The sequence below is a fragment of the Fringilla coelebs genome (assembly GCF_963513975.1).
Source record: "Fringilla coelebs genome assembly, chromosome: 9".
NCBI classification, from domain to species: Eukaryota; Metazoa; Chordata; class Aves; order Passeriformes; family Fringillidae; genus Fringilla; species Fringilla coelebs.
The window spans coordinates 26,843,434-26,870,321 of record NC_140067.1 but is presented as its reverse complement, the minus strand read 5'-3'; the positions used below and the strand labels follow the sequence as shown (position 1 = coordinate 26,870,321).

The following is a 26,888-nucleotide window of genomic DNA, read 5'->3' as shown; positions in this document are numbered from 1 at the left end:
CTATACAAGCATTAATACACAAACCATTGTTCTATTTATCCTTACTTTTCTACTTCTTACCTAATTTTTCTACTAACCAATTTTATAGCTACTACTTAACTCTCATCACAATTCTACTATCTCTGAACACTATCTTTTACAATTTTCCCAAAACCCTCTAATTTTATAAATTCCCACACATCCCAACTAAGGCTAAACCCTTAGTGCATCGGGTTCTCCTGAGCCTTTACCTGGCTACAGCTGTTCAGATAACCACAGGTATCACATAATAACCACAGGTACGCCTGTGGCCCACCAGCAGACCTGCACAGCCTCCCACAGGAGTGGGGAATAAGCCACACACACCCTGACACTGTCCATCCCTCTGTCCTTCCCACCAGTGTCTCCCCCGGAGAACCTGCGGGTGACGGCGGTCAGCGACAGCTCCATCGAGCTGGCCTGGGACGGCCCCGGGGCAGCCTCTGAGTACGTGGTGTCCTACCAGCCTGCCGTGCCAGGGGGCACCCAGCTCCAGCAGAGGGTGCCTGGGGACTGGAGCAGCATCACCATCACGGATCTGGAGCCGGGTGTTGCCTACAATGTCAGCATCTATGCAGTCATCAGCGATGTCTTCAGCATCCCCGTCACCTCCAGGGTGATGACCAGTAAGTATCCTGCTGCACTGGTTGCTTGCTGCCCGTGGATCATGAGGGGATGATCAAGCTGGCTCACTTTTTACATAAAAAGCTTCTGGCAGCAGAAACTTGAGCCTTCAAAAAGAAGAAAAAAAATAGAAAAAAAAATTGTATCAGTATAGGGATATAGGAAAGGAGGAAATGGGTCCACCCTTCAAAAAGACTCAGTTTGGATGAAAACCTAAAAAGAAGAAAAAGCTTCCCGAGTTTGATTGGAGCCCCCAATGCATGTGGCCCAAAGCATTACTTTTTTTTTCCTCAGAGAAAATACTACAATACAACATGTAAACCTCAGGTTCTCCTGCCCCTCCTGAACAGATGATTCCCTGTGATGACTCCCCATGATGTGGGTAATGATGCAGCAAGAGGGGATGCTGCTGTGCATCAGGGGAAACACAGTCCTAAACAGGACCGTGCTGCACAGAGGAAAACAGGAGTATCAAGCTGTAATGCCAGCCTCCAGAGAGGTTTCTTGGAGACTAAGGGTACAGAGGGCAGGGGAAAAACAGAATCCAGACACCCCTTTGCAACCCCAACATTCACTCTGTTCACACAGCAGTGCAGTGGGATGATGCCTCAGTGTCCACAGGTCCAGGCCTTTCCCTCTTTTCCCTCCAACCCACGTGGAGCAGGGGAAAAGGAATTTTGCTAACAGATACCAAAAGTGTCCCAGGTTTTGTTGCCCAGATAACAACACATCCACGGGGAGCAGGGTGGGTACAGCATGTGCACACCCACCCCTCTCTGCTCACCACCCCCTGCTCCCTTCCAGACCTCGCCACACCACAGGGGCTGAAGTTCAAGACCGTCACAGAAACAACAGCAGAGGTGCAGTGGGAGCCCTTCTCCTTCCCCTTGGACGGCTGGGAGATCAGCTTCATCCCCAAGGTACTGCTGCCACCCCCCTGGCACTGCAGGGTGCACCCAGTCCCTCTGACAGTGCCCAGGGAGCGCACCCCAAATCTGTTTCCAAGAATTACCCCCTTCCCAAAACACCCAGCCTGTGTTTGCCATTTCTGTGCTGCCTACCAGACTCCCCAGATTGCCAGCCTGCACTTCCCCATTAGTTTTTGTGTCAAGACATGCATGTCCTCAAAGAAACATCCCCCAAAAAAATCCAGTGATGGGGAAAAAAGAAACCTTCCAGCCTCACTCTTGTCGTCACACCCTCTTTTTCCTTTCCATCTCCTTTGCAATGACTCTTCCTCCTCCTCCTCCTCCTCTTCCTTGCCCTGCTCTCTACACTAAGCTCCCCAAAGCAGCCTGGATCAGAGTGAGCAGCTGCTGGCTCTCAGACAAGAACCTTCAGCCCCCCCAAGTCACATGCACGGTTCATTCCTGCCATGGAATTTTAATCGCAGTGACGAGCAGGTAGAAACCCTGCCAGAAAAGATGAAAGGATAAAAATGTTGCCCTAAATACCCCATATTTTCTGTGCGCAGCAACAAAAATTGTACATCAAGTATTTAGTCTATATTCATAATTTCTACACCATTTAGCCATAAGTATAGCTTCAATTGTACATGGAGCCTCTTTATAAGAGTATTCAAGCACCAGCAGTAAAAGAAATGCTGATTAAGGGCTCAATTATGATGTTTTCACTTGTACAAAACCTGCACTGGAATCAAAGGCAGCTCTGGGCAGTGGAGAACTGCAGAATTTGGCCCCAAAGTTTTAAATACTTTTAACTGTGAAGTGTCATTGCACAGCACAAAGCAAGGGCCCAATTGCCTTAAATAACTCAATTCTCTCATTTCCAAAGAGTTGCTGGGAAATTATTGATGTGATGTTGGCTACATCCACATGCAAATTGTGTCAGAAGTTGAAGCTCATGTAATGCAGGTATAGACCCTGGGATAATTTGCAGTCACCATCAGATGATCATTCAGGATTAAAGCTGAAAAATGTAGCAATATCAGAGGTAGGACAAAATAGGTCTTTCAAACATTTCACTATCACTCAGGAATTAAGCTGAACAGCATCCCCCTGAAGCAAATAAATGCAAACCATTGGTTCTTTTTTTCTGTTTTTAAGCTTAAACTTAAAAATACATGGAAACATTTGGGGATTTAAAGGTAGATAAGATGCAAAAGGATGGCTGTTCCTGGATGCAGGGTCTTGGGTAGGGAAGGGATGTAGCTCACTGGGCTTTAAAGTTCTCAAATCCATGAGTTAAGACATAGAGTCACAGTCATGTTCCTGCCCATCAACTGCCAAAATTGGCCTCTCTGGAGTCTCTATCATTCCCTTTTCCCCTAAAATTAGGCAGGGGGTGCTGTGTCCTTTACTGCCCTGCAAGCAATCCTTGCTTGGGTACGTGCTTGGGTACGTGCTTGGGTACGTGCCACGCCTCAAACAAACCCAAAACCCATTCCCAAAGGCTAAAAACAACAGAGTTATAACTCCCTGTCTTCCCAAAACTGGGTGAGGAAATGCTAATTTGGTCCTCAGCAGACCAACGAGGATGCTTGCAGCTTCCTGCAAAGCTCTTTCCACTCTCCTTCCATGGTCTCTGTGATGCTCTCACCCCCACAAAAGCTGGGTCAGGCAAGATTGCCCATCTGCTGCCTGCACTGGGGATGGGGTGGGGAAAAGACAAAGAGAAGACAGATTTAGCAAAGAAAATCAGGAAAGGTAAAATGGTAACTGATGGCTAAAATGGAAGGTTTCCTGTTTAATGAGAAAAGGGATGAATATGAATCGAGAGTTATGTGCAAAGATTTGTTTAGCTTGTTATTAGTGAAGACAGCAGCAAGAAAAGATCCTTTGTCCAAGCACTGGCAGGAAAGGTGACATGTGCAGTTGTTTAAAGCCTCACAGTTTTTCAGGGCAAAACCACAAGGCATAAATGAGTGTACTAAAGATGGCTAAAAAGCAGGTGACAGCAAAATAAAGACCTCACAGCTTCATACCTATACATCAACAACAAAAGGCTCCTGGCACCTGAAGAGCAGGGAAAACAAGCCTAGCCAAGGCTTTGGTTTAATCATCTTTCCTCTTTCTGAACAGCAGAGGCACAAATATACAGAAGCTGGGGAGGGAGGAGGGATGGGGAGGATTTTGCAGCCCAACAACACAAGCACTCCACGCTCGGTGGGTGCCTTCATCCCATCTTTCTCCCTCCATGGGGGGGTGTGCCAAGGTGACAACATGATTTGGGGATGCAGAGCGGGCTGTGGAAGGATGCAGCATGGGGGGCCCCTCCTGTTTGTGCACCAGTCCCCCCCAAAACACCAGTTGGTGGGGGATGGTTAATGCTTGTTTCCTTCCCTGGCAGAATAACGAGGGGGGTGTGATCGCCCAGCTCCCCAGCAGCGTCACCACCTTCAACCAGACGGGGCTGAAGCCAGGGGAGGAGTACACTGTCACCGTGGTGGCCCTGAAGGAACAAGCCAGAAGCCCTCCCACCTCTGACAGCGTCTCAACCCGTGAGTGAGCCTCACCTGGGGGCAGCACAGCACAAATAAAGTCCCATGGGCAGGGATGAAACTCGCAGCCAACATTGCAGCCACAGCTTCTTCGTGCAGCGCTCTGTCCCTCTCTCTCCTAAATCGTCACAAGTGCAGAAAGCGTGGCGAGGTTAATGGGGTTGGGAGTGAAGACTCAGTTCTGCTTTTATTGTATGTCTGGATAAATTATTCTTCTCTGCTAATCTCACATTTTGGAGGCTGGATGCCCTCAAGAAATATATCTACAAATGTATTACTTACTCATATATAACAGATTAAAACTCCCACCCGCTTTTGTGCCACTAAACGCCCTCAGCTGCCACCTATTCAGGCAAATCGGGCAGCAGGGCAGGGAGCCAGGAGCAACAGCATGTCCCTTCTAACCAGTGTGTTTGCCCACTCACTCACTGGTCCATCCTGTAGACCAGAGAAAATTCAGCTGGGTCTTCTTGCTGAAGGAGATGCAGTGATGGGCAGAGCTCAGGGGGAGAGGAGTCTCTTCGCACCAGATCTGGTGCAGCCTGCCTTGAAAGCCAGGCAGACGTCTGCTAGCTCCACCTGAGCTGTTCCAAGAGGAAACAGCACTTAAATGCTGCCGGAGGGTTGTAATGAGGTGCTGCTAATTGAGGCAGCGGTGAGAGCGAAGGCAGGCTCCCTCCACCGCAGCAGTTTGTGGCAGGGCTGATCTTCCCCAGCGCAGTCCTCTCCTCCTGCTTTGCCTCCGCCTTCAGCTCGACGTGGCTTAACAGAGACATCTCCTGGTCAAGCCAGAAACTTCCTTTCCCTGGGAAGTCAGCAAAAATAGAAGCTGGTACTTCAAACTAAGGGCTGACCTTTGCAGGGAGTGCGGGTGGAGCAGAGGGCTCCAGGATCTGTGCTCCATGAAGCATCCCTGTGCTGGCATGTCTGCCTTCCTCTGCAGCACCCCCAGAGCTTCATCCCCACCACCCTTGCTCTTCCTCAACACCTTGTGCCAGGATCAGGCAGCAAAGGCATGGTTTTATGCCACACAGCTAAGTAGATGTGAATCACCTGGATGGCTGGACAGCCTGAAGCAGTTGGAGATTAAGGGTAGGCATGACCTGGTCCTGGCCAAGCTGCACAGCCAGCTCCTACCTGAACACTGGGACTCCCAGCTGTGCTCCCTCCTCCACTGTTTTGCCTCCAGACCTCACCTCAGTACTCCACGTTCCTCCATGTCCTTTTCCAACCCCCACTCCCACCAGTGCTTCCCATCCCTGCCCATATGCTTATCCCCCAGAACTTCCAGACTTTCAGCAGACCCTTAGTATATACTGCCATCCTGTAAGGTATATGTATATATGGTATAGTCTGAATTACAGAACCAAAGCGGGCTTTTTCACCCACCTTGTGATCATCTAAGTGATAACTGCCCAGCAGGCTTCATGGCACAGGAGTGATGGCAAGGCTTGGCTCCATCCATCCATCCATCCATCCATCCATCCATCCATCCATCCATCCATCCATCCATCCAGTGGTTAAGTCCTGCTGGATTCAAAGCATCCATCAGTCAGGCCTGAGCCCAGGATGTCCAAAGGTTGAATGTTGGGAGGTGTGGAGGAAGGAAGGGCCCAAATTTCTGGGGGGAAAAAAAAAATAAAGGCAGAAATGTCCAAAAAGGTCTCCCAGTAGATCCCTGGTATGAATTTTTCTAAAAACCATTTATCTGAAAGGTTTTTTTGGACACCAACCATAGAACCATAGCCCCACACCCAGCTAGTTAGGAAGATTCACCAGAGCAGTTGCATTTTCTCCTCTCTTCCCATTGCCAAGACACCAACAGCTTTATGAGCTGATTCCTCAGTTTAAGGACAAACCAGGAGCTGGCACCAAAGCAGGAACATTTCTAGAGATATTCCTCAGTTCTCAACACTTGGATCTTGTCCTTGGCCCCACGTTATTTAACACATTGTCAACACCCTTCAAAAGACATAATACTGTTGCTGATAAATTTTGCCAGTGATGGAAAGGATCAGAAAAGAGTAAATTGCATAGAAGAACATCAATAAAAGTTGTTTGGATAGTTTGAAGAGCTGGGCACAAAGGAAAATGACATGTTTTTTCAATGCAAAAGTACAAGCAGCTATCTAAGAGCAAAGAACGCGTGTTGCAGTTAGATACAGGAGTTTTATATCCTGGGAAATACCACCTGAAAAAGCTAAAGAGGAATTATTGTTGACAACCAGCTCAAGAGAAGGGCATGAGTTGCATTATAGCTGTAATGAGAGAGCTGCTAGGTCCTGCTCTGGTGTCTGCAGAAAGTGGAGAGGGTTCAGGAAAGGGCCAGGAGATTGGGATAAGGGACTGGGAACCCATGAGGAGCAAACCCCCTAAGTATCTTGGGGTCAGGGTCATGCCTCTTGCCCATGCCCGCTCTCTCCCTTGTCCCCAAATCCCAATTCCAGCCGCTTTGAAGGCCAGCCTGAAGCATCCCTGAATCTTGTTGTTCCACCTTTCCCCATCCAGCTCTCCCAAATCCTGGGAAATACCACCTGAAAAAGCCCAAGAGGAATTATTGTTGACAACCAGCTCAAGGGAAGGGCATGAGTTGCATTATAGCTCTAATGGGTGTCAAGGAGAGAGCTGCTGGGTCCTGCTCTGGTGTCTGCAGAAAGTGGAGAGGGTTCAGGAAAGGGCCAGGAGACTGGGACAAGGGACTGGGCAAACCCCCGAAGTATCTTGGGGTCAGGGTCATGTCTCTTGCCCATGCCCGCTCTCTCCCTTGTCCCCAAATCCCAATTCCAGCTGCTTTGAAGGCCAGCCTGAAGCATCCCTGAATCTCAGCATCCCCAAACCTCCCCCCTCTCCCCACCCAACCCTCCCGAAATAACAGGTGCCCGTTTTCCCCCCGCCCCTCCGCAGTCATCGACGGCCCGACGCAGATCCTGGTGCGCGACGTCTCGGACACGGTGGCCTTCGTGGAGTGGAGCCCGCCGCGCGCCAAGGTGGACGCCATCCTGCTGAAGTACGGGCTGGCGGACGGGGAGGGCGGCAGGACCACCTTCCGCCTGCAGCCCCCCCTCAGCCAGTACTCCCTGCAGGCCCTGCGCCCCGGCGCCCGCTACCACCTGGCCGTCAGCGCCCTCCGGGGCGCCAACGAGAGCCGGCCCGCCTTCGCCCAGTTCACCACAGGTAGCTCGCTGGCCTTGCCGGGAGAAATGGATTTTGGGGCGTGAACTGGATTTTTGGGCGAGAACTGGATTTTTGGGGGTGTATTTTTGAGCCTCTGGCAAGCACGGGCAGGTGGGCTTGCTGCCGGCTGCAGATGGGCTGTCCTGCAGCAAGGAGGAAAACGGAGGGGTTTTTGCATCTGATGCCTCTTTTTCTCCTGGCACAAGTGAGCTGGGGTTTAATGTGCTAGGAGGAAGGAGTGGGATGAAAACACAGTGGTTAAGATGCAGGTGTAAATGGTGACACCTGCATCCTGTCGCGGAGCAAGGCAGAGCAAATGATTCAGCTCACCCTAAAATACAAACACTAAAATTGCCCTCTGCCCCCCCCACTGCTAGTGGCTGTTTAGCCACTAAAGCTCCAGTGCACTGGTCCTGTTTATGCCCTGTGCCCCACAGAGATGCTCATAGGGCAGTCCAGGTGATCCCAGATGCCAGTGACAAGGCATGGATAGACTCAACCCCCATATTTAGATGACAAACCCCAAGCCAACCCCAATCTTGTCCATGTCTTGCTGCAGCATCAAGGCTGAAGCTGCCTGGGACACACATCCCCACCAGCCTGTCCAATGCCTGTTCAGACCCACAGCTTAGAACTCTAGAACTCAGGACTTTATGTCCTTTAGAGCACCCACAGCTCCATGCACAATTCTCAAAAGCGCCAAAATGCTCAGCACAGGACTGAGTTCAAGGGGACACTCACTCCCACTCAGCATCAAGAGCCAAGGAATCAGCAGTCAAGCAGCTGAAACCAGCACACCCAGAAACGTGGTTATCTTATTTTATATCTTCTCTGAGCACCCTAACTGGTCAGTAAAAGTTTAATTAATGTTAAGCCTGCAGATAGCTAAGGGATTTAATTTACCACGCCATAAAGGAGGAGTTAGAGCGTGTATTTCCGTGCTGGTTTATGGTATATAAATTGTCATGTACATTACTGCTGGATACGAGGCTCCTACTGTAATAACTGTGGGACGTGAATTGTGTGTGTACATATCTCTATAGATAAATATTTCACATGAGTTGCTTACCCCAACTGATTTGCTGTGTTGGCCTTCCTCGCTTTATTTCTAAAAAGCAACATAAAAGCACCCCCCCAAACCCAGATCCATCACCATTACCCACTGTCCACTGGTGCCCAGCCCCAGATGTTGCTCACTGCAGGGGTTTATTGTGCAAACCAGAGCAGATTCAGTACACAGCCTCAGCAGCACCAATAAACAAACCCTTTGGGCAGAGCCTGCAAAGATGCTCAAGGTTTTCTTCTAAGAGCAGTTCAGGCCAGTGCATGGCTACAACAGAGCCTTTTTCCTCTTACTCACAGTGCCTCAGTTTCTTTCACTCTAATACGGGGGAAAGAGTTTTCTTTTTGCAATAACACAGAACTAGCTGCCAAACCAACTTACCGAGGACGCTGCCAGCATTTGTGTCACCCTCCCGGGTGGCATCTCACAGCCTGTGCTGAGCAGGAGGTGAGAGCACACGTTCCAGCCCTTCCTGCCAGGACATGCTCAGGGGAGGAGGGATGTCCCGGCTGTCCCCCGTCGCTGTGGCCGGGCTGCGGGGCGCGTTCCCCGCAGTGACACCGCGCCTCTCTCCCTTGTGTCGCGCAGAGATTGACGCCCCCAAGAACCTGCGGGTGGGCTCGCGGACCCCCGCCAGCCTCGAGCTCGCCTGGGACAACAGCGAGGCCGAGGCACACAGCTACAGGGTGGTCTACAGCACCCTGGCCGGGGAGCACTACCACGAGCTCCTGGTGCCGCGCCACACCGGCCCCACCACCCGGGCCACCCTGGCAGGTATGCTCGCACCCTCGCACCCTCCCTCCCCTCCTCTCAGGCAGGGAGGGCAAAGGAGAACCCAAATCAGCGCCAAGACTCAGCTGGCCTTGCGCTGACACGTGTCTGAGGTGGTTTTGGAGTTTGGTATTTAGTGGAGAGAAGGTTTTCCTTGGGATAGAGCTCGTTTTCTCCTGTGTGTGGGTCTGGGTACTCCTCCAGCAAGGATTTGTCTGTAGTAATTATATATCCTCTGAAGAGAGAGAGACATGGTTCTCCCAGGAAAATCCTGTGGAAAACTTAGATGACAGAATTCAAACAATTACTATCTCTTTTTCTGTGATCATTGTTTATAGATACAGTTCTCCAGAGTGTGCTATTCATAGTTCACCAATAGTGTGAGATGTTTCTCCTTTGATACCAATCAAGTATCACCTTAGGGAGCCACATTATAAAAAGACCTGGCTGCCTTCATTAAACCCTTTTGCCTTCTGACCCACCTGAAGGCTGGAGTCTTCTTTCCATCCCTGACTCAACACTGTCATCTGTCCAGGTGGCAAACAGAGCTGGCAAGGGGCCAAGGGAGAAATAGGAAGAAGTCTGTTTAGGCTGATCTACAGGAAAATATTATTCCACCCTTCTCTTTTTTGCTTGTTTGGAAAGAGCCATGGGTGACAATGCCCCCATGGGCAGTGATGGGGAGCCATCACTGAGTTTTTTGCCTTTTTCCAAATTGGACTCAAAGCAGACCCAAATCTAGAGGTGCTGGTTTTGAGCAAGTCCTTTAAGTGGTACATTATTCAGGCCAGCATAGGGGCTGCAAACACCACCCACCTCCCACTGCCAGGAAAGCCCCAAACACCTTATGCAGCAACACAGCAAAGCACCATGTGAGATGTGATTTCCTTATTTTTTGATTGGAACTGCTTACCTCATGGATTTGCTGCTCCTGTGGCATATTTTGAGCAAAGAAAAGAATTACATGCAAAAATGTTCTCTCATTCATCTTGAAGTTCTTCAGTATGGAAGGACAAAAGGTTCGTCCATGTTGACTCTCTGCCTTCCCAGGACCTTCAAGGGCTCAGGAATCTGCCATATGAAGTTATAGCAGAAAGGTCAGTGGGAAAGCCAAAAGTCAAGTTGCAGTCACAGCAGCAGAGTCACAAGAAAGGCTGGAGGGCAGCAAGGCAATTAGAGCAGTTACCTTGAGAAATGTGGAATGTAGAAAGAAGAAAAAACATCAGGGCTGGTTTCCTCTGTGTTCTTGATGAGGATGCGTGGGGAGAAGTAGGATGAGATCAGAGACTCAGTGCTGGACTCCTGCTAGCTTTCCTTTAGGACATTTATTGGCTTTCTAGGTGAGAAGAAGCATTAAAAATGGGCCAAATCCCCCTTCCTGGGCAGAGGCACAACAGTGACACACACAGACAATATCCATGGCTTGAGCTTGCCTTGGAATATATGGCAAGAGCCTAAAGTCTCTTGTTTTTCTCAATAAAACTAAAAAAGCTGCCAAGGCTCTTCCAGATTTAGGTAAGCCTGCAAGAACCCCAAGCAGAGCAAGCTGCAGAGATGCAGATTCTTAAGTCAATTGTACAGAGTGATTTTTTATATAGTACCTCCATCATCACACAAGTGCATTGCTTCCAGTCCCCAGTGTACTGTGTCATAAACAAACCAATTAAAAAAAAAACAAAAACAAACCAATCTAGTCATAGCAGAAAATAATGAAAAAGCCATTGTGCTAGAAAAAAAAGTCATAGTGTGGATGGCACATGAGCCTCTCCCATAGCTCATTTTGTACAGAGTAGTCATGTCCTCCAGTCTTGTTGGACTTTGTGCAAAACCCATTGGGGTAGTGTTTTCCAGTCACCCAGGACCTGATGGGATCCATGGTATGAATGTCACCAGTAATTCTTTCAGCCAATCTCATCTACCTGCAGGAAAAGCAGTGTGGAATGGCATTGAGCAGAGTTTATCAAAGATTTACACTTAAAAGTGCAGCAAGCCTGGCCCTGACCCACAGTCTCTATTAAAAATTAGCCTTTGCACAGAAATAAGCATCATTTTGCTCATCCCAAAAGAGCTGGGAGAGAAAAGGTTTACATCCTCCTGCTCATTTCTTCCTTCTCCTACCTTCTGCCAGGCTCTTCTTCCCAGAATACTTCTGACACTTATTGAGCAGGTGCATCTTCTCCCCATCACTAAGACTGCACTATAGCAGGAGAAGAGCAGGGGAGGAGAGTGTCCCTCCCTCCTGCCCTCTTGGGAAAGGTTTTGGTGCTCCAGGGGATGCTGCCCCTGGGTGAGGCACAGTGAGGCTGAGCTGGAGAGTTTATGGCTTTTTCTAACTGTGTATGAAAGATCATGAAGCACAGGGAAGAGGGGAATAAAGCCACCAGCAGCCAAGCAGAAGTGACAGGCAGAGGCAGGAGATATTCCATGGAGATAAAGCAATGCAAGAGGAAAGGAGCTGGATGAGCTCAGTTCCCAAGTTCCTTGAGAGAGGCACCTCAGGATATATCCACCCTAAAGAACAGGGCTTGATTCAGCTCCCAGAAAGACTGCACCTTTCCCAATAAATGTGCATTTCATTTACTCTGCATAGTTTATTCCTCTCCAAGACACCAGCCCTGTGACAATATTTGATGCTGCATCACTTTGGAAAAAAAATATAGCTACTTTATCATTCCCATCTCAGCTCACACACACAAGAGCTTCTGTCTCACCGCCAGCAATTGCAGCAGACCTCAGCAACAACTTTTAAAAATGGCTCATTTCTGAGCTAAAATAACCCAAATTCCCTGTCCAATGGCATCCACAGGGCTTTTTGAAAAGACTCAGCTCCTCTGCAACGTGCAGAGGAACTGCTGACCTGTGGGAGAGCTGCTAGCCCCAGGGATGCTCTGGAGGGCCCTCCTGTGCCCCCAGTTGTGGGAGGTGGAAGAGGGGGTCACACAGATCCTGAGGTCACCCTGCCAGGTGCTCCTCTCAAACCCTGTCGTGTTCTTTGCCCTCCCTGGTAGATCTGGTGCCGGGAACAGAGTATGGCATCGGGATTTCAGCCGTGATGGACAGCCAGCAGAGCGTGCCAGCAACCATGAATGCCAGGACTGGTGAGTTTGGCCCCATTGCCTGCTCCAAGCACAGCTGGCTCCTATGGCTCAGGTGCCCCCATGGGACAGTCTGTGCATGGGGACAAAGCTCTGCACCCACCCTCTCCCACAGAGCTGGACAGCCCCCGGGACCTGCTGGTGACAGCCTCCACTGAGACGTCCATCTCACTGGCTTGGACCAAAGCCACGGGTCCCATCGACCACTACCGCATCACCTTCACCCCCGCCTCGGGCATGGCCTCTGAAGTGACAGTGTCCAGGGACGAGTCCCAGCTCACCCTCTCGGAGCTGGAGCCCGGGACAGAGTACACCATCTCCATCATCGCCGAGAGGGGACGGCAGCAGAGCCTGGAGGCCACCGTGGATGCCTTCACAGGTAGAGAAACACAACCTGGCACCAAAACCCTTGAGGTGGTGGTGGGGATGAGAGCTGGGGTCAGTGTGTCCACACAGGAGCAGTTGACCTCAAAAGGATGGCCCTAGCAGTGAGGTGGCACAATCCCTTTAGACAGCAGCACTGAACACACTTGCTTTGCTGACAAGACAGAACTGGGGAAGCAGACAGCCCTCTGCTGTCTTTTGTGGGCAGGGTGGCCTGTGTGCCCATAAGAAGGAGGAATGAAGCCTTGGGGGACCTCACAAGGACCTCTGGCTGAAAAGTCTGCAGTCATGAAGTGCAGACAACATATACCATCTGCAGTGGGACAGTTCCATCACCCACTGTATGGGTCTGGGATGGAGGATGTTTGCAGGTGGAGCTGAGAAAAGCACCAGTTTCCCCCTCCTGGTTCTGCCTTTTGATCCCAGCACAGTTTCAGACCAATGGAGAGCCCAGATCTTCAGCTTTGCCACCTCCTTCCAATATTTCCCATTCAAGCACCGGGAAAAATCTGCAGGTGGTTGGGGTTGCATCTCTCCTCTCCCTCTTCCAGGTGTTCGGCCCATCTCACAGCTGCACTTCTCCCAGCTGACATCCTCCAGCGTGAACGTCACATGGAGCGACCCATCCCCACCAGCAGACCGCCTCATCCTCACCTACAGCCCGCGGGACGAGGAGGAGGAGGCACAGCAGGTCACACTCGATGGCACCCGCAGGCACACCAGCCTGACGGGCTTGCGGCCATCCACCGAGTACCTGGTGTCACTGGTGGCCGTGCACGGCGCCATCAGCTCCGAGCCCGTGGTGGGCTCCATCACCACAGGTACCATGGCACGCCCACCCCACCGCACCGGGGAGGGCAGGCAGGGGCATGGCGAGTGGGCCTGCCTCCCACAGCTTCTCTTTGTGCTCCTTCTCACCAGGGATTGATGCACCAAAGGACCTCAGGGTGGGCAATGTCACCCAGGAGTCCATGATGGTCTACTGGAGCGCTCCCATCGCTGCCTTCGACCACTACAGGATATCCTACCGTGCTGCCGAAGGTGAGGGGCCTCACCGCTCCTGTTCATGCCCTGAGCTCGCAGCTGCCAGCCCTCCCTCCACCTGCTGGCCCGAGCAAGCCACCAGGTCATCCTCACCCAGGCAGCATCTCAGTGCCTTGGGCAAAATGACCAATAACTGGGACTGGCCCCAGGGCAGAGGATGGGGTGACTGGCTGAGAAGGGACCACTGCAGCCAGCTCAGCAGAGAGGGGCACACAGAATGGCCCCCAGCAGTGTGCCCTCCCCAGAGATGGTTAAATTCAGGGCTCAGTCCTGAAATCCCAGCTCCCTCATCTGCTTTGCCCACCTCATCTCCCTTGGCCCTAGTTTTGCTGAGGATGCTGGAAAGGCCAGGCCAGCAGAGCGATGGGCACACAGGAGTGCACCTGCAGGCACAGAACCCACTTACCTCCAGTGTCCTGGGGAACTGCCCTCCCCTCCCAAGCCCCTCCTGAGCCCCAGGGATGGGGCCAGCTGTGATGTCAAAGCTCTTGGCTCCATCTCTGCAGGAAGGACAGACAGCATGGCCATCTCCAGGGATGCCACTGAGTACACCCTCCAGGACCTGCAGCCTGCCACCAAGTATGAGATTGAGCTGAAGAGCATGCGGGGCCGGGAGGAGAGCGAGCTGGCCTCCATCACTGCCTACACAGGTGGGAAGGAGCTCCTGGAGGGCAGGGAACAGCCAAACAGTGTCAGCTCCAGCCCTGCCCAGGGCTGGCAGTCCCTGCTTGCACTAATACCCCAGGTGTCTGAGAGCAAACTGGACCTCACACCAGCTGGATGCAAGCTGGAGATGATAAGCAGGGCTCACAAGGCCTCAGCGTGGGCTTTTGAAATGTGTCTCAGCAAAGTTTATCCCAAATATGCATGGGTAGTCATGGGTAAAAGGGATAAACCTGTGTACCAGGCACCACGAAGCCAGAAACATGCTGCTGGGCAATCATGACAACCTTTCCTGAACAGAGTACAGATTTCCAGAAATAATCCCTAGGGAAGCCCTGTCACAAACAGCATCTGCTGCAAGAATAAAACCTTCTGCTATCTCCAGACTCCTCAAAGCCTAAAGAAAATCCCTAACAAGCCAGAATGGGCATCTAGAAAAGAGTGGAAGAGCAGCCCAGGTAGCAGAGTAGCACAAACAACGACATCTCTGCACTCCAGCTTGGGCAGCACTAACTCCTGTGCGGGCACATGTGTCTGGGCAGCAGGGCAGGGCACAGGGCAATATGCCACAAGAAGCCCTCCCAGCTCATAGCCCAGTCTCCTAATGCCTCTGACTCTCTGGATCTCTCCCCCATGCAGCCATGGATGTCCCCCTGGGGGTGACAGCCACCAACATCACTCCCACCGAGGCGCTGCTGCAGTGGAACCCGCCGCTGTCGGAGGTGGAAAGCTACGTCCTCATCCTCACCCGCCGTGCAGGTACACCAGGGCTCTGCTTCAGCTCACCTCAACCTCTCTCCCATCCCAAAGATGGGCTCAGTGGGAGCCCTTCACAGAGGGAGAAGGGAAGGAGCCCTTGCCTTGGGGTTTTATAGGGATTGTGGGAAAAATCAGACTGCCCTTCAGACTGAACAGCACCACTGCAGCTCCGCTGCCGCACAGTACCTTATGGTGCTTCAGCAATAGAAGTGCTTTTATTCATGACATCAAATCCAGAGACACAGTCTGAATATCTACCCTAACTCATCCCTTTTTGCCTACAGTTGCAGGAGAAACAATTCTTGTGGATGGAGACAACCAGGAGTACCAGCTGACCAACCTGCTGCCCAGTACCACCTACACAGTGTCTATGTATGCCACCAGCGGGCCTCTCACCAGCCAGACCATCAGCACCAACTTCACCACTCGTATGTACAATCCCTCCCCTCACCCCTCATCCCTAGCCACACACTCACCCCAGGAAAAGCAGCCAGCAAGGCTGAGCCAAAGCTCTTGTTACTTAGTTCTTGTTGATGCAGAGGCAGCCATGTGCCAAAAGGACACAAACAGCAATCCCAAATACCAGTGCAGGGCACAACACAAGAACACAGTTTCAATCAACAAGCATCAACCATTATTTTCACTCTTTCAACATCCATCCATCCATCCATCCATCCATCCATCCATCCATCCATCCATCCATCCATCCATCCATCCCTTTCAGTGATTTCCCTTGGATGTGGTCTCCTGAGCAGACCCCTGACCAGGTCTTTTTTTTTGCCCAAGGCCATAGTTCAGAAGAACACAATGACCCATTTTGCTCACAAACAGCTTGACAGGCCCCACAGCACATGAATTTCACAGCTGTCACCCTTAAGGTGGCACACAAGTAGAGGAGGAATTCTAGAGGGTTTGCAGAGCTCTGTTCAAGCCTGGGGATGGGTGAAGAGGTCTGGAAACTGAGGGTGAGGATGGACTTTGGGCTGTAGCTCAGTGCTGCAAGGTTGAATCCCAGTGTACTGAGCTGGGAAGCAGGGCTGAGGTGGCTGTGTGTGAGAAACTATTGCACTTCCCTGTGTCCCTATCCACTCTTGCAGTTTTGGATCCTCCAACAAATCTGACAGCCAGTGAAGTCACACGCCGCAGCGCCCTGCTGTCCTGGGTTCCTCCCCTGGGAGAGATTGAGAATTACATCATGACCTACAGATCCACTGATGGCAGCAGGAAGGTGAGTGGGTCCTCCCACCAAAGAGCCTCAGTCCTCACAGCACAGAGCCTCATTCAGTCAGGGAATGTTAAAATAAGCAGGAGAAGCCAAACAGAGCAAAAGAACGATGCTCAGTGCCTCAGGGAGGCCAGAACGGCAGACACTACTTCCTGCTAAGCAGGATGATAGGAAAAAGCAAGAAGAGACTGCCTAAGGTAAAATGTTGATGTACACCTACTGGTCTGGGCATAGAGGGGTTCCCTGGAAAGATTGGAGGAACAAGAGCAATTCACAGCTTGTGAAACACAAGCAAGCTGAGGCAGGAGAGTATTATTCTGCAGAGATGCTAAAAAGGCCATTTGCACTTCCTGCAAAAAAGGAAGATAGGCACAGGCAGCTAATTAATTCTGCAATACAATACAGTTGATTTTTTAATCTGCCTGTCTGGAGGAGCTGCAACAAACACTATCAGAAATACGTCATGGCAAACAGTCTGATTTCCTCTGCTGGTGTGATTGGCTCACAGCAGCCAGAGGAGAACAGCTTTGTAAAAGGGGTCCAATAATGCTGTGTGGCACTGGCCAACAACCAGAAAAATAAACATGACAGGAATCAACAGAGTCAAAACTGGCTGATAACCAGGTTTGGCCAGCTCAATTTCTTGCACTGCTTGGGCAATCAGTCACATCTTGTACTGAAGGCACACAGGCCCCAACAGACCCAGATGACAGAGGACACAGACTGCAAACATTTAACTCTGTCTCCAAACCAGGTTGCTTTCCCCCACCCAAACACTCCTGAAATGTGGCTGTTTTGGCTGAACTCACATTCACTCAGTCCAGGGGTCTAAGCAATCATGCAGTGCTCCTCAGCCAGGCTGCAGCAGTTCGTGGCTTCCCTTCCCTCCTCACTTGCTCTTTAGGCTCCCCATCGCTTTTCTCATTTGTTGCTCTTGGTGTCTGCCTCCTTCTGGGACCCCTGTACAGGAGCTGATTGTGGATGCAGAGGACACCTGGATCCGTCTGGAGGGGCTCTCTGAGACCACGGAGTACACGGTGCACCTGCAGGCTGCCCAGAACGCCGTGCGCAGCGGCCTCGTCTCAACCTCCTTCACCACAGGTGAGCACTCACTGCATCCCCCCAGGCACCTGGAGGCTGGCCCACGTGTCACACTGCTAGGAATGGACTGCTCTTAGGGACCCTCCCTCCTCAGGCAGCATTCCTTCATGATCCAAACAGGGGTGCTTACAATGCCATGACCCACGGTGCTGCTTCGCTACAAGAAGTGAATGGATGAAGGTGCCATGATTCAAACACAAGAGCCAGCCCAGGGCAAGGGGGTTTGAGCTTCAGACCAGGAGCCATCTACCAGGCCCTTTGCCTTGCCCATGTCTGTCCTCAAGTGCATAAACAGAGGAAAAAATACCCACTAAAATCAGCAATACATATCAACAGGTATGCTGCTGGGAGAGGAGCCAGTCAGCGTCTCCGTGCTGTGGACATGATCTGATTGCTCACAAATACCAAAGAATCAGAATACTTTGGGTTGGAAAGAATCTTTAAAGGTCATCTAGTTCAATCTCCCTGCAGTGAGTAGGGTCATCTTTAACTTGATCAGGCTGCTCAGAGCCCTGTTGAATTTGACCTTGAAAGTTTTCAGGGTTGGGGTATCGCTGGAAATATCAAGTAGGTGCATCTCCACCACCACCAGTGGAGTCACAGACAGCAGAGCCAGCACTTTATCTAATTGCATTATTCCTCCCCACCCTCATTCTGAGCATTCACAATCCACTAAGGCAGTAAAGTAACGGGAATGTTTTTGCTTTGAAATCAAAAGGTGGGCATGCACGGTCACCACGACCCTCAGAGACAGAATACTTACTCTCCCAAGAATGAAACTTGCATGAGAATGTCACCAGTGCTCCTGTCCTCTCCAACCATTCATAATAGAAGTTATGCAAAGCAAATTGTCCCTCATCCTCTTTGAAAAGCATGGCTAGGCCAGGGCACTTACAGGCAGAATGCTTCTTGTTCAGGGCTAGGAATCCAATCATGTTTTTCCTGGGCATCAACAGCACTGAGAGGTGTCCAGATGATGTCCACCAAAATTCCTCCCATCTGTACTGCCAGTTTAATTCTCAAATTAGGAGAATTTTCTTTGAATCTGCTGTGGATGCACTTCCACATCTTGGTTACATGCAAAGGTCTCTTCACCTACTTTTAAGAGATAACAGAAACTATTTACATCAACAAAAGAATAAATTACTTCTCTAATACATCTACAAAATGTGCTCTCCTGTTGTTCTTGCCTCTTACACATGTGCATAAATCCAGTACAATTCAGGCAGGTGATAGAAAAATCCATGTAATCTTTGAGGCTACTTGGGAGTCAGGGATGAAGCTGCATGGGGTGACTTCTCAGGTGGGATAAAGCAGCAGAAACCCACTTATGTCAGGCAAGGAGAGCACCTTTTCCATCAAACAGAAGTGTCAGACCTCAGCAAGGTTAGTCCCCATTGTCAGCTGATGCAGCATCCAACACATTTAACTTGCTTTGAAGATGGAGATAGGCATTAGCAACAAGTCAGTTTCTCCCCACCTACCCCAATATTGATGAGACAGAAGCAACCAGCAGCTATCTCCAAGGCAGTGCAATCCATGGACAGCATTTCTCATCAAAGCATCCAGATCTGCAATTCAGTTTACTCTGGCAATGGATCAGGGCACTTTGCAGAGAACAAGGACTTGTCTTTAATGACAAAAAAAAAAAAAAAAAAAGGAAAGAAAGCTACCCAGGCTTAATTTAAATTGTTTTGCTTCCTTCTGCTTACAGTACACATCCCGGGGTTCTTCTATTCCCCCTGACATATTAATAGCTCAGCCTCTTTTGTTTCATGTTTGCATAAGGTTCTTGGGGAATTGTACACAGATGAGACAAAAGGAAGAAACAGATACAGTATTTATAATTTATAGTGGTTTGAAATGTCTTTCAAGGTCTCCTTGGCTCTTAAAGATATGAATATAAATTAAGAAACAAGCAGTCTCCACAGAGCTCAGGGGAGCCCAAAGTGGTTGCTGTTGAAGAAGTTTTCATTGTTGGATGCTATAAAATACAAACAATGTCTCACCAGCCTGTGCTACAGACCATGAAGATGGGGAGAAAAAAAGAGATGATCTTCAACATTTGGACACAGCAATGACTTTCAAGTCTTCAGGTCACAAGGTGGGGGGGAATACACCAAGTTGGAAGCAACAGACAAGGGTTGTGCCTTGGTCCTATGGGGCACTGCACAACTGTGATGGGCACACTCAGCACAGAAGATCTGAAGGTCCCTCACACCTCCTCAGTTTGTTACAGAGACATCCTTGAAAACCACATCCCCATTGCCAGCTCTGCACTTGTTTATTCCATCATCCTTACCTACCAACACCAAAAAAAAGATATTTTACTTCCCTCTTTTGTCTTAAATAAGAAAAAATTGTTCCTAGAGTTGATACTCCAATACTGCCAGAATAGTTGTCATAATTAAGACTCTCCTAAACTCTGACCACAAAATAAGATGTTTCCTCATTAGGTAACACCTGTAGCACAGTCACATAGCCCATGCTGCCTACCTCTAGCATCTCACACAGTCTCATTCCTGCTCAGCTTGCAAGTGACAATTAGCTCAGCATAAGTCCACCATCATTTCCAAGGGCATGGAGAATCAGGAGAATCCCCCTGGAATGAGTACTGTTATAAAACTTGATTAGAGCTGGCAGTCCTGAGAGGAGAACAGGTTTTTGGTATTTTCACAGCTGTCTAAATATGCTGGTGACAGCTTAAACCCCAGGGTTTCAGAAACAGTGCAGAAAGATGGTCCAAGAAGTGACATCCCTCATCATTCATTGTGACATTACCATGCACCCTTCCAGTATAAGACATATGGAAGAATAATTAATATATGCACACATTTTTTCCCCAGTAAGTCCTCTGAGGTCGACAGCAGATAAAAAGTCTCACTGCCTTGTGGAATTACTTGGAGCGCAGAAGCCAAGACAGACTTTTCCTGCATTGTAACTAGTGGAGCCTGAAGCATGGGGAAAAGGTGTCTCTTTGCTTCAATCTTACCTTTTTTTTTGATTTTGGTCGTGCAGGAGGACGTGTGTTTGCTAACCCTCAGGACTGTGCCCAGCACCTGATGAACGGAGACACGCTGAGCGGGGTCTACACCATCTCCATCAACGGGGACCTCAGCCAGCGGGTGCCCGTGTACTGTGACATGACCACAGATGGAGGTGGCTGGATTGTGAGTATCCCTGTGGCACGTTGTCCCCACCACAAAGTAACTGAGCCCCCACCAGCAGAGCACGGGAATGACAGCAGGCTCAGCATCACACGCTTCGTTTCGCACGCCGCGGGGAATGGCCCACGCTCCGGTAATAATAGTTACACTTGGAGAAATGCCCTTTGATTTATTTGGCGTGTTTGCAGTGCTTCTGGAGAGCAAAATCTGTGAGCTGATTTATTGTTCTAGAAATGAAATTAATGGCTGGTAGCTTTCACGGGGGATGATTCACACTGCCTGCAGATGGAGGGTGTCAGGCGTCACCCCAATTGAGTCTGCACAGGAGAACTTTAGAAACAAATGCCTGTTTGGCTTTTGAGCTGCACAAACACTGCTTGTCTTGACATAGATGGACTGACAGTGTAAGTAAATAATGCCACGGTGCTTTGATCTTATTCATGTCAAACTCTTACACACATTACGCAAAGCCCTGCTAGATGTATCGTCAAAACCAAAAAAAAATGGGCTTCCTCAAAGGCTGATTTCTAGCCAGCAAATTTCCCTCTCACTCTGCTTCATAGCATCCCCTTGGATATCACAGAAACAACCAGCTCAAAGCAGAATTATGTGCTAGAAAACCAGAGGCACCATATACTACTTAAAGCAGAAACCTCGAAGGCCAAATCCTTTCTATTTTACCACTGATTTGCTTTGGACATTATCTAATATCTCTTTGGTTTCTGCACATGAATTAATTGCATGGCTGCAATTAACACTAACTGGACGGGCATTGCAATTTTCTCCCCTGAAAGGCACAATGGAAAGAAAAATAATTCTCTTTACCTCGTGTGTCCAAAGCCTGGCAAAGCTGTTTCTCCTCTCCATCATTATGATTTTCCCTCTGCTCTCCCTCCACATCAGGTCTTCCAGCGGCGGCAGAACGGGCTGACCGATTTCTTCCGGAAATGGGCAGATTACCGGGTTGGCTTTGGAAACCTGGAGGATGAGTTCTGGCTGGGTATGACCTTCCCTGGTTGCCTTTCATTGATGTGTCAAACCTAAGTTCCATAAGCACTGTGTCAGCTGCTGGCTCCTTGCCCTTCACCACATTCCTCTGTGTTCTCCCTCAGACAGTTTTCCTGCTGTTCATTCCCTGCCCTTCACTTTAGGAACTCATGCAGAGGCACACCACATAAAGGCACACTGTGAAGGTTAGCAGCTCCCTAGTTTGCTCTCTCTAGGAGAGAAGGGGGGTATGTATGCTGTCAGTTTTCATGGACCAAAACCCATCACTGTCCATGGATGACTACAGGTTGCACTGCTGGCCAGAAAGTCCAATGAAAGCAGGAAAGGAGTGAGTGAGAGACAGCACAGATCTGAAATTGAGTGGGCTCCTCCAAAACCTGAGCATGAGCCAAAGGGACCTGCAGCATAAACACACTCTAGCTTGTATGGGAGCTTAACAACAACATAAGTAGCACCAGAGCTCAAGAGCTGAATGTTCCAAGCTCCAGCAGCATGAAGAAATCTGAAGCTGAACCCACTGCTCACAGACACAGAGAAGTGAAGCTCGAGTGGGAACAGATATCCAGACCCCAGCAGTGCCAGGAGACACACAAACTCACTACAAGTGCTGCTGCTCTTTGATTCCTCTCCTTGCTCTCATTCCCCACCACTGTTCAATTTGCCTAGAGCTTTCCTTGTTTGTTCATGGAGCAGATCTGGGCACCAGGTCTCACTGGGTGTTTCACTGTCTCGACAGGCTTGGACAACATCCACAAGATCACGTCCCAAGGGCGCTACGAGCTGCGGATAGACATGAGGGATGGCCAGGAGGCAGCATATGCCTACTATGACAAGTTCTCCATTGGTGACTCCAGGAGCCTCTACAAACTGCGGATTGGGGACTACAATGGCACTTCAGGTACAGCCTCCTTGCCAGTAAGGCTCTTGGGAAATCCTGTGACTGCTTGGTCCAAGACTGTGAAGGGAATCCCAACGTGAAATCTCGCTTGTCTAGAGCGAGAAAAAACACCCATAGTCCTTTCTGCCTTCCTGCAGTCCATCGTGTAAGCCAGGCTGATAAATCCCACTAAGGACATGGAATTTTCCATTGGGGATTAGATATTTAATATCAGAGACATTGCTGTTCAGATAACCAGGTCAACCATCAGAGGTGTCATTTCACTTGGCAATAGCCACAGCTGGCTATTGATGTCATGCTGGAGGCTGTATTTATTGCCTTTCCACAGCTATGGAAAAATCTGAAATCCTCTGAGTCATTTCCTCACATAAAGGCCAAACACTGCCCAGTTTTGCAACTGCTTACTTGGTTGATTCAGGAGAGTTAGAGTTGCCCACCAGAAGGGAGTGGGTGCTAGAGGGAGGGCACAGGGGATCTCTTCCTCAAAAAGGGAGAAGGGGTACAAGTTTAGCTCCTTCATCTGGGATAGACATGCCCAGTGCAAGCCTCCATGATGGAACTTCCACCATGTGCTAGGTAGAACCCCACAACATACCCAAGATGCAGGAATTTCCCTATTCAATACCAGTTAGTTGCCACTGGAAGAGAGGTGACAGGAATCTTGACGGTGTGCAGCAAAGCACTTGCTCTAAGCTCAAACCCCAGGGCACAAAGCACCCAATCTACTGCCAAGGATGGCAGCAATAACCCCTCCATGGCTGGATTGCACACAGCCAGCATGGGTCCACTTCATATGTCCTTAGGGATTACCAAGGAGCATATTTAGAATGCCTCCTCTAAGAACATCACTCAATTCACCATATTTTACTCTGGCTTTTTTTTCACATAAAAGCAGCTGTCTAGTTATCCAGTGAGGATGAAGTTAGAGGTTTTGGTGGAATAAGACATCACACACCTTCCAAAAAATTTCTTCCCTTTACCAAAAGAGAGAAAATATGGCCAAGCATCTTGGCTCAAGAGATGAATGCTTAGTCTCCTTTGAGAGAAAAAGCTCCCTTTGGCTAACAGGAAAGAAGGAGGCTGAAAGCATCCTGAAGTTATACAGCAGAACCAAGCCTTGGGAAATCAGGGATGCCAAAATATGGGATTTAAATAATTTCTGAAACACCGAAATTCAGATCCAAACACATATCCAAGCACTTTACCTGACAAAGCCAAGAAGTCTCTAAGATTTGCCATGGTCTGCACTGATCCTAAACAGACAGCAGAGGACCTCAGATGAACCAGTTGCGAACAATTCCAGTTAACATCCAATTATCCATTTATTCCAGCTAATTCCAGTTATCCCCAGACTGTCAGCTATTGGAGCCATTGATTGGAACAGTCACCACAAACCCAGAATATCCCAATTTCCTTATGAAATGACCAGATAACAGACTCCATCACCTTTCACGCCACCTCTTTCCACAGGAGACTCCCTCACCTATCACCAGGGACGCCCCTTCTCCACCAAGGACAGGGACAATGATGTTGCTGTGACCAACTGTGCCATGTCCTACAAAGGGGCCTGGTGGTACAAGAACTGCCACCGCACCAACCTCAACGGCAAGTACGGAGAGTCCCGGCACAGCCAGGTAAGGGCACAGCTGCCTTGAAAGCCTCTGCAGTTCCTTCCAGGGGAGCATGCCAGCAAGCCTAGGTTAGGGCTGGGGTGGTGTGATTGGTGCATTAGGGTAAGAACTGGTGGTGTGACCCCACAGCAGCTGGAGCAAAGGGAGCCACCTTCAAGCCAACCAGGCTTTGTGCCTCTCACACACCCTGCCATAGTCATTTGCTGTAGTGTGTTAGATTAAAAAAATTACCTACATGAAATTTGACCAGCCTTTGAGCAGTGGGAAAAAAACAATCAAGCCATAGAAGCAGGGGGGCTCTTGCAATAGCAAGTTTTTCCTTCTGGCTTCTCTACACCAGTTGGCCTTGTTTCCTTCCTCTCCCACTCTAGCTTCTTGTTAGGGTCTTTCCTTACCCTCTGCCTTTCTCTCCCCTCCAGGGGATTAACTGGTACCATTGGAAAGGCCACGAGTTCTCCATCCCCTTTGTGGAAATGAAGATGCGACCTTACAACCACCGTAACATCTCTGGGAGGAAGAGACGGTCCCTACAGCTCTGAGCCAGCTGAAGCCCTCCTGCCTCCCACCACCTGACCTTTTCTGTCATTTGTTTGTATTTTATAATATGAAAAGGGAAAAAAAAAAATTACTACTCGTCTGAGATAGCAAGCTGCCCCTCGCAAGTGCTGGAGGGAACCATGGCACAAGGAAAGGCCATGGGAAAGGAAAGACCTCATTGCTTTGCATCTGTCCCAGAGAAATACCAAATTTCCAGTCTCCCTATCCCAATACTCTGGCCCTTAACATGAGAAGAAAGAGAAAGAGACAGATTTTTTGATATTTTTTTAAAAGACATAGAAATCCCCAGCAAACCCCGTTAGAAATGTTTGTCACGGGGCTTGTGGCAGAAACCTTCCCCACAGTACCTTGGTGTGGCCATTTCCAGCTCAGCAATGGCCAGGGATGCCCGTCCTCTCCCTGCCTCCCTGTCCCCTCCTGGCAGGGAGGTCCCAAGCTTGGTGCCATCCTGTAGACACCCACTCTTCCAGCAGGCAGAGGCCCATCTCTCCCCTATATGCAGGCTCTGGACCCCTGGGGACCAAGTGAGGATGAGCAAAGGCTCATCCTGTCCCCAGTTTTCACAGGAGGGCTTGGCAAATATCTGCATACATAGGCAAACTGCAGAGAGTCCACAGCTCACGTGTTGGTCCCACCACAAAGTCATCCCTGTGTGCATGAGGTGTATGGGAATAAGAACTACTCCACCAGCCCCAACCTTCATTATCCACTCCTCCAAGCTGAACTCAGCCCACTCCAGGTCCATGACACCTGCCTGGGTTATGCTGAACTTGCTGGAGAAGAAAGGACTTAAATTAGAAGACTTGGGAGAAGAATCCCTACTTGTGGTCCTGAAATCTGGGACCCATTCCCTCTGTTATTTCTACATTCCATCCTCTCACTGAGGTCACTGGTCCCAAACAAAAGAGTCTCAGAGGAGGAGCAGCAATAAAAAGATATCCCACAACTGCAGCCCAACCTGAAGCCAGCAGCTGTCACAGCTCAGGTGCTCCTGTTCATGGCCCTCCACCCACACAGGGAATTACGACAACGCAGCTAAGGCAAGAGAAGTGCAAGCTGAGGAATGCCCATTTCCTTCCTTCTCCTACACCATCCCTCTTCAATGCCATCACAAGAGGGACACAAATCTCAGTGCCTTGGTGTTGCCAGCTCTCTAACAGGAAATCAACTCTTTCCCCTCCTGGAAGGGATTCTATTCAGATTTTGGAGCACTTCAAGGCCCTTGGAAGAATTAGTGAGTTTGCTCTTCCCATCCTTAACTCAAGGAAGATGGACCCTTTGGAGAGCTCTGTCTGTGCCCTGTTGTCATTGTCCCCATCTCCACACAGCCCAAATGACCACCATGCTTGTCACTCCTCTCCAAGGACTCTGGTCAATGCTGGGCATTGTCACTGGCCTGATCTCCAAGAAGGGACTCCTGCATCCAAGGACAATGCAGCTCATCACTGCATTTGCAGCCAAAGGAACAGTAGGAATGCTAAACACTGCTCATCTGGATTTGTCACACTGAAGCTGCTTTGTCTCAAAAACATCTTTCAGATGGCAACATAAAGGCATCTTTGCAGTAGCTTATAATTCAGGCCAGTGTATCTTTTGTGGTGACACTCCTTAATGTTCTGACGTTATTCACGATGGCTGCAGAGCTGAAGAAGAGCATTAAATGAGAAACATAGCCTCCTTCTCCATGGCATATACTGGCACACAAAATCACAGCTGGAGGTCAAGATTATAGGGCCCAGTCCTTCATGTGGTCAGCTTACAAGCTGGCCTGGAGAAAGGATGCTCAGCAACATCTCATATGTCAGTGAAGTGTCCCTTCTTACTTCCCCTTGGCATCAAATCAGGCAACAAGTGAACCAGTTTTGGAACAGGTGAGTCAGAGGCTGCAGATGATGGCAACTCTTGCAGGACATGGCTGCTGTCACAGATGGTGGCATGTCACGCCTCCTGAGCACCCAACCCTACTTTAAGAGCCAAAAGCCAACAAAAAGCAGCAAATGGAACTGATTAAAGCCTAAGAAGGCTTTTAGTAGACTAGCAGAGTAAATTTTTCTCCAAACCATCAAGAATTTGTAGGAAGAAATATCCCAACAAAAGCTGTAATGGAGCAGTGGTTATAACCAGCAGAGACTGGCAGTGGATGGTGCTGTTTTCTTACCTAGCCAGGAGAAAGGAAGAGATGTCAGTGGAAACTTACACTTATCATTCACAGTCAAGTGAAAGACAAGAAACCTCTCTTTTCAAA

At 49.6% G+C, this 26,888-nt stretch overlaps 1 protein-coding gene across 2 annotated transcripts in view; it reads left to right on the top strand.

The window, feature by feature from the left end:
- The window catches only part of TNR (tenascin R), a gene marked incomplete at both ends in the record, with an annotated part of 29,865 nt that extends 5,241 nt beyond the window's left edge, over nt 1-24,624 (top strand). Inside the window, 19 exons of one of the 2 annotated variants that reach the window (XM_084211217.1) lie at nt 381-644; nt 1,447-1,562; nt 3,952-4,102; nt 7,007-7,276; nt 8,928-9,113; nt 12,119-12,208; nt 12,321-12,584; nt 13,141-13,410; nt 13,511-13,630; nt 14,140-14,283; nt 14,936-15,049; nt 15,340-15,483; nt 16,153-16,283; nt 17,249-17,381; nt 20,400-20,551; nt 21,452-21,548; nt 22,293-22,454; nt 23,925-24,088; nt 24,505-24,624. In XM_084211217.1, coding sequence (XP_084067343.1) covers nt 381-644; nt 1,447-1,562; nt 3,952-4,102; nt 7,007-7,276; nt 8,928-9,113; nt 12,119-12,208; nt 12,321-12,584; nt 13,141-13,410; nt 13,511-13,630; nt 14,140-14,283; nt 14,936-15,049; nt 15,340-15,483; nt 16,153-16,283; nt 17,249-17,381; nt 20,400-20,551; nt 21,452-21,548; nt 22,293-22,454; nt 23,925-24,088; nt 24,505-24,624 — 3,092 coding nt within the window. Of the gene's footprint in view, nt 1-380; nt 645-1,446; nt 1,563-3,951; nt 4,103-7,006; nt 7,277-8,927; nt 9,114-12,118; nt 12,209-12,320; nt 12,585-13,140; nt 13,411-13,510; nt 13,631-14,139; nt 14,284-14,935; nt 15,056-15,339; nt 15,484-16,152; nt 16,284-17,248; nt 17,382-20,399; nt 20,552-21,451; nt 21,549-22,292; nt 22,455-23,924; nt 24,089-24,504 lie in introns of both variants that reach the window. The other variant, XM_084211216.1, reaches the window with a different exon arrangement.
- Between the last annotated feature and the right edge of the window lie 2,264 nt (nt 24,625-26,888).